General features: G+C 40.6%; 1 protein-coding gene across 1 annotated transcript in view; it reads right to left on the reverse strand.

Moving 5' to 3' along the window:
* Positions 1–6,364, reverse strand: part of BMS1 (BMS1 ribosome biogenesis factor) — a 39,902-nt gene extending 33,538 nt beyond the window's left edge. The window contains exons 1-6 of the mRNA XM_012723914.1: positions 6,278–6,364; positions 4,667–4,874; positions 3,738–3,928; positions 2,738–2,817; positions 961–1,149; positions 271–413 (exon numbers count right to left, since the gene is read on the reverse strand). Of these exons, the coding sequence (XP_012579368.1) occupies positions 271–413; positions 961–1,149; positions 2,738–2,817; positions 3,738–3,928; positions 4,667–4,842 (779 nt within the window). The 5' untranslated portion in view covers positions 4,843–4,874; positions 6,278–6,364. The remainder of the gene's footprint in view (positions 1–270; positions 414–960; positions 1,150–2,737; positions 2,818–3,737; positions 3,929–4,666; positions 4,875–6,277) is intronic.
* Between the last annotated feature and the right edge of the window lie 1,227 nt (positions 6,365–7,591).

Consider the following 7,591-nt stretch of genomic DNA (forward strand, 5'->3'; position numbering starts at 1 on the left):
AGGGTATTCTTCCAGGCTTAGAAGATAATACTAAAAAAGCAGAAGGGAAAGAAAGCAGGATGTGGCTACATCCTATAGCCTTAAATGGTTCAAAACTCTCATACTATTGTAACCTATCTATTCCCACAACCACAATTTTAATGTAAAAAAAAAACTATTTTCTCCTCAACCATTCAAAAGTAAGCACAAAATAAATTCATTATTATTGTTTTTTCCTAATCTTTTTTCAAACTATGAGTCAGGAAAAAACAGTCTACTTTCACGTTTTACCTGTCTGCCAGGATATATGGGTGAGAGGTTTGCCATGTAAGAGGCCTAAACTTCATAACAGTAATAAAACGGCCCAGATTGTGAATTTCTTGGTTTTGATATTCTCCATGTACCATTCCAGAAAGGTAGAAGAGCTTGGCTCCCTGAACAGTGAAAATAAAATAAATTTCAGTTAAACCTTATCCACACTGTACCAAAATAAAGGTCTCTAAATAAGAAACCATCCTACGACAGAGAGACCCCTAGCAAACCACAATGCCAATGCTTCAGAATTTCCATCTTCTTTCAGTACTGATCTTTTAGGGCTTCACAAGGGCAGAATGGCTAAAACATTTAGTTTCAAGTTGCTCCCTGGCAAGCAATGACATTTGTCCAGAGTACTGCATGAAGTGGGCAGAAAAAAATTGTGACAGATGGGCCAACGTCGTATGGAGGGCAGGAGTGAGACTGTAAGTGTACTACCACTCCCGATCCTGGTAAATAGGATCAACTTCAGATGTGCTCTAGTCTAAAATCTAAAGGAGTTAAACTAGATACTGCTGGTTCTAGGGGATCTATTCCAAGGATAGGAACAGTAGATAAAGGGAACTCAGAAGTTTAAGTCCCAAAGAGATTTTTACTAATCTCTCATATTCGCTCTATTTTTAAAGGATTATAGCAACACTATTCAATAATTAAGTCTCTTCCTACCGGGTAGACTTCTGTCCAGAACCTGTGTTTTAAACGTTTCTTTGTCTTCTTCAGTTGCTTACTGTACTTGAAAGAATCCAGATGAGTAAGAACACCCATAATTTTCGGAAAACCATGTACTTGGCAGATGTTCAGAAATTCAAATGTTTCCATCTCAAATCCAAAACTGGCATCTATGAGCATCAGAACCTTAAAAAAGGGAAGACACAATCTCTCAAGAAAACTATCCAAAACAGACTGTTAGCAAACTATAGCCCAGGAATCAAATTCTGCCTATCACCTGTTTTGTAACTGAAATTTTATTAGACCATAGACACATAAGTTCATTTACATATAAAACAGGCACTTAGTATATTTTATACACACAAAAAAAAATATTGATTCATACACTGACCTGATTCAATAACTTCAGAAACACAAGGAATACTGTGGGTTGACAAAAACATATTTTTGGGTTGACCATAAGCTTTTTCAAAAAACATTCATTTCACACACACAAAAAAAAAGGTTTATTTTATTGTCAACCCAAAAAATATGTTTCTGTCAACCCACAGTAGTATAAACTTATTATACCTTGTGTTTTTGTGGCACAAGGGATTAAAGTACAGCATTATGAGGCTATCCACAGCCACTGTAGCATGAGTTAGATCCCAGCCATGGAGGTGACCCCCATGGAGCAGCAGACCTCTCCTATCATGTCCACTGCATTCTAGTGGATCTGCCTGTTCTGCTCCCTACTCTATAGCTGGTGAATCCTCCCACCAACCCATACCTCTGTCCTATACCCCTGTTCTTATATGTATAAATAAATAAATAAATCTTTTTTTAAAAAATACTCATTTTCAATGGTAGTATATTATAGCTCTCCAGAATGCTGAATCAAAACAAACAGGTAACTGATACTTGACTCCAGAGCATCTATTGTGGTACAATGGGTTAAAGGCAGCACTATGAAGCTAGCACAGCCACTGCAACATGAGTTCGATCCCCAGCCAGGGAGGTAACCCACATGGTGTGGCAGACCTCTCCTAACCCATCTGCTGCTACCCTTAGCAGTGTATTTTAGTGTATCTGCTTGTTCTTCTCTCCACTCTGTCTCTGGTGAACCCTCTTACCCCCTGCACCTCTCTGTACTCATAAATAAATGTACCCAGTTCTGTATGCATAAATAAGTAAATCTTTGAAAAAAAATTAATACTTGACTCCACACTCCTACTCAGTATAGCTTAAAATTGTCTTTCTTTTTGGCTTTAGTTTTGCTAATTTAAAAGGAATAAATACCCCAATTTCTCTAAATGCAATTGAAACCACACTATTTCCATATGCTAAATACTATTTCCATCATCAAGAGCAACATCTCAAGGGCAACTCATGTATTTACTTCAATGATTAATGATAATGGAGGATCTAAAAGAAAAAAAAAAGAATGGAGGTTCTGACACCACCACTTAATCCCTAAAACCTCAACTTGATCTGTAAACTGGAGATAAAAACTACTTACCTCTTGGGCCCTCCCTGGTGGCGCAGCGGGTTAAAGCACTGCACTAAGAAGCTGAAATCACTTCTCGCCTGCCTGGGAGGTGACCCACATGGTGCAGCAGACCTCTCCTGACCCACCCGCTGCTCCCCTCAGCAGTGTACTTTGTCCATCTGCCTGTTCTACTCCCCACTGTCTCTGGTGAAGTTTCTCACCACCCCTGCACCTCTGGCCTACACCCCAGTTCTGTATGCATAAATAAATGCAAAAAAAAACCCCTACTTTGTCCCCACGACTTACCAAATCTGCTACTTTAGCTAGATCTATCATCATGTTAATGTCACACCCACATTCAATAAAGGTGAGTCTGCGCTTTTTACCTGTAAGAGAATGGATGAAAATTTTGCTTTTAAAAAAATCTTGTAAAAGTAAATTAATTCTGATTCTTAATTGCATTCCCTAAAGCAATTATACAAGTATTTCAGAAGTTCATTTTTATGGTGAAAACAGATAAATTCCATCTTAGCTTTCTTACTATAAAATTTTCTAACTTTAAAATGACTTAAAAGCTTACCCGTATGAATAAAGTACTTAAACAGATAAAATATGGGTTGGATTGGGCAGTAGGTTTCACGACCAAGATGATCCTGTTGTTCAGCAGAGGGGCCAATGCTTCAAATAAAGTGTCCTGTGTACCACTTGACATAAAAACATTTTCAAACCAAATATAGCACAATGCTCATGGAACAGTCATTTCCAAATTAAGGTTAAAGAATTATCAGGCAAGATGATAGGAATGTCTTTAAAATAAAGAAACGTCTCAATCCAACTGTATGACTGCTATAAGAGATTTCTGATTCTACCAATGCTACTTTGGGAATTTTTTTCATCTTCCCTCAAACCCACAAAGGTCACCATATCCCGGAGAAGACAAGTTCTCACAGGAAAGGAGGCAAACTCCTCATATCCATAAGATTGTGGCTTCATAAGGGTAAGCAGGTATGCCTGGAGCACAGTAGATACCCTCTGTTAAATGAAGGTGCTCATCACACAGCTGCGCCTTGCAGAGGAGCATATTTTGCAAATCCATAGAGGATTCAGAATAAGGTAGACATCCATCAGTATAAACCCTGGGAATCTATCCTTTTCTGAAGCTATAGTTAACTCAGTAAAAGCACAGGGGAAATATGAAGTGATAGTGTTACTTTAACACTGATCAGTGTTAAACAATGTTCAATAAAGACATGCACTCACCAAGAAGATAACACCTGTAATGTCTTTTACAATAGCAACTTCCTACCTGATACAATTGTTACAGGGCCTCTGATTTCTGTCAGCTTCTGCCTGGTGAAGTTCCGAATGAGGCACTGGATCAAAGTACTTTTTCCAACTTTTGGAGGTCCCATAACCACCACCACTATTGGTGGGGGCTCTAGTGGCATTCGATCAACCACTGGAATATGATGTTTTTTTGTCTTCAAATCCTGAGTCCTAAACAGTTAAATAAAAAAAAAAAATTCATTTTCAAAAAATAAAATGCATCATCTTTACAAATAAATATTTTAAAGAGAGCAGAATACACAATGTTATGGAATAAAATGAACTTGTTAACTTGATCTCAACCCAGTAACTGCAATTCAATAAATACCTAACAGACTGACTTATCAGCTTAGAATGGTAAAAACTATACAGACATTTTCTCATTGCTTTCTCAGAAGATTATAATATTTTAAAAAGAAACAAAAGGCAAACAGAAGCAATGTATCATAGTGAATATGGACAGAAGTTTTGGGGTTAAATTTGGCTTACCTTCTAGGAGAATTTAATTCAATCATGTTTTAAAGCACACAGATTGTCACATACTAAAGGTTCATTAAATAAAACCATTTAATTATTCATATTACAAGTATATGAAACATCCAGAAAAAAATAAAACACAAGTATGCCTACGATTACAGAAATTGTTTAAAGGCTATGAACATATTTGCTAAAGAGAAACTATTTGTGAGCTTTTTTCCTGGGCAAAAATGTCAGTTACTGATCTTGGAGACAAGATAGTTTCAGCAGGCAAGACTCTCACGGTTTAGTAGAGGATTCTCATGGCACCCACTCCCATGCCCTTCAAAACTAGACTAGACTTGTGATTCTACACATCATCTGCAAAGTTTCCCAAGGTTTAAAAAAATAAACCTTCTAGTGGAAGAACTACTAGACTCCAGGTAAATGTACCTGTGAAAGGATCGAGCCATCCGCACAGCAGACTGGACTGCAAAAGCTTTGGGGTTTCTTTTCCGGGCATCTTCCTCATCTCCAAGTTGGAGATTCTGCAGGTGCCGTTTCTTTTTCTTTTCAGCTTTAGGTCCACTGTTTTTCTTTCTATGTTTCTTCTGGTCCTTAGTCTCCATAGTGTCTTTTTAACTGATTCACAAACTTTAACCTACATTGAATGGAGTGGAGGTAGGGGAAAGCATTTTATAATACAGTCAACACCTCAAGGAAATAAATATGTATTTGTTCAATTAACTGGGATAGGAACTTCTTAATAGTATTCCCAATTTCACTTTGCTGCTCTGTTATGCTGTAAACTAGTAGTCTCTGCTTGGTTAAAGCCCACTTTCAGGTCTACATATGATCCATTTCTTCAAAATAGAATAGTCTACAACTATACTTTTCATTACCATAATAGAATAGTCTACAACTATACTTTTCATTACCATAGTTCATTAGCCACAGTGGCTACTATGAACTAAAAATGTACCTAGAGAAACTGAGAAATCAAATTTTAAACTTCAATTTTAATTACTTCAATTCTAAATTAAATAACCATATGTTATTAGTGCTTACCATACTGAACAGTTAAATCTAAAAATTAAATTGGGTTAATGAAGTGGTCTAGTTTCACATTTTAAAATTAAAGGCATGTTAATAACCCTTCAACAGCACATCAGTTTCACTTTCAGTATGTGTTGATCCTGTTAACACTAGTAAATTCTAATAATCACCTGTACACATTTAAAAAGCAGTAATATATATTCACGTGAGATAGGATCGGTTTGGGGTAACATCTGAAGATTTGGATTTGCAGAAAACCTTACAATAATTTCTGAGAGTCCCAGCAATTCTTAGACAGTAAATTGGAGAACAGTGGAATGGGGAGAGGAGGGGGATCAGGCTATCGTGCATGGATAAACAGAAGGAGGGCTAGGGTGTCATTTCAATCAATTATGGTACTGAATTAATTTCTACCCCGTAATTATGTCTGCCTATGATATTCAAGACATTATGATTGTAGACTAGGTTATAATCTCACTAGGGAAGGGAAGCCAATCAAAAGATTGATCCACCTTGAGATTTCCATTAGGTTACATACACCAGCATAATGTCAAAGAATTGTGCTGGGACTTCGGAGAGCTGGGTTCCAGGAATGCTTTCAAGCTAAAGAGCTGTGTGACTTCAGTCATCATTTCTTTCACTACTACATTTTGGTACCGAACTTGTACTGATGACTCCTTTTGAGAGGATCCCAAATCTGGAGCCATCAGATCTGGTCCGGTCTAAGTCACCGGCTAGAACTACCCTGCCATGAAAGCACCACTCCCAGTCACCTCCCTTCCCAGTCCAGGCTCTCGGCAAGAATTCATTCAGCCAGTCCCGCAACGACCTCAGAGGAATTCTCCGGCGACTACGAGAGGTCTGTCCACGTGAAGCGCTCCTCGGGAGCAAAGACTGTCCGGAAGGCCCGGGGGAAGACAACCGCGCGCGCCCAGAGCCCCAATGTTCCCAGAGCCCCAACCCACGAGACGCCCACCGCGGCCGCCTGCCCCAGTCAGTGGTCGTTACCGGGTTCACAACTGCAACTCCTCAGGCCCGCGTGGACACCGCCGGAAACGGAAATGCTCCTTCCGTAGACTCAACTAGCCGACGGGAAACCGAGAGGCAGAAGAAAGATCCGCGGAGAGACGGCTTTGGGACAGCCCCATGGAAACACTCCTGATTGGCTGAACGTGAACGCCAGCGGCTTCTGAGAGGTGCGTCCACCCAGAGCCCCGCCCCTTCATCTAAGCCCCGCCCCAGGAAATTTCCTCCCACCCACTCCCCCGCACCTCCTCGCCCGCATGCGCGAGCCGGGTCTGCCTCACTGGAAGCAGGCTTCAGGGTCGCAGATCGGTGGATGCCTTGCTCTCGGGAGTCCGGTCCTGAGGCACTGGAGACAGCGGCCTCGCAACCTTCTTGGTAGGAGGCAGAAGCCAACAGTAACACATTTACTCCGCGTCTCCCCTGGAGTCACAGCACTCATTGCTTCCGAAAACTACAGGCACCTGCTGACCTGACGGACCTCATGTCAGTGGGTCGGTGGTCCTCTGCCTGGCTAGCTTGCTCATCCTCAAAAAAGACAGAAATAAATGAGCGTACACACTGCACACAGTAGTTACCCTGAGAGTGTCCGCAAGTTGGTTCTGGGCTTGCACTAACCAGGAGCCTGAATCTAACTAAAGATGGGAGGTTGCCTGGGAAGTGAAGCTAAGTGTTCCATGTTTCAGGTCTGTAGTCCCGGCCCTCCTGTTGGTCCCGTCCTATTTCTCCTACCAGTTCTAGGGAACACCTACTTGGTGTGGGCAGCTGGAAATCCAGAAGGCATTAGAGACAACCTACCTTCAGGGACCGCTCAGAAAAAAGCAGACATGCGGGTTGAAGGGTCAGAAGGAAAACATCACTGGGCATCATTAGTGACTCACGAATAGTGATTAAGGAAAAAAAAAAAAAAACTTTCCAATATTGTACTTTACATGTTCCAAGAACTCTACTAACTTCACATTATCTCAAATGATTCCCAGTTTCATAGCCCTCTGACTGAGCCATTGCCATCTCTATCTTGGCCATGAGAAACTTGAAAATCAAAGAAACTTTTGCCAGTGACAGGACTAGTGATCATCTAGGCCAGAAGCCCTCCTGAGGCCTCCTGACTCCCTCTGGGAACAGAAGCCTGTCAGGACTGTGTGAGCATTGTGGGTACTTCGGTGATTGTGAAAACCATATCCAACCACAAAAATGACTGCCGCCCTACTTCGTTTTTATCTTATTGTTGTTGTCACTTTGTGCACTGGTTTTTAAGTTATACAGGCCCAAATATGAAAAAATATGCAGTCATTATTA

The sequence above is a fragment of the Condylura cristata genome, unplaced genomic scaffold (assembly GCF_000260355.1).
Source record: "Condylura cristata isolate star-nosed mole 26May11 unplaced genomic scaffold, ConCri1.0 scaffold00011, whole genome shotgun sequence".
In the NCBI taxonomy this organism is placed as follows: Eukaryota; Metazoa; Chordata; class Mammalia; order Eulipotyphla; family Talpidae; genus Condylura; species Condylura cristata.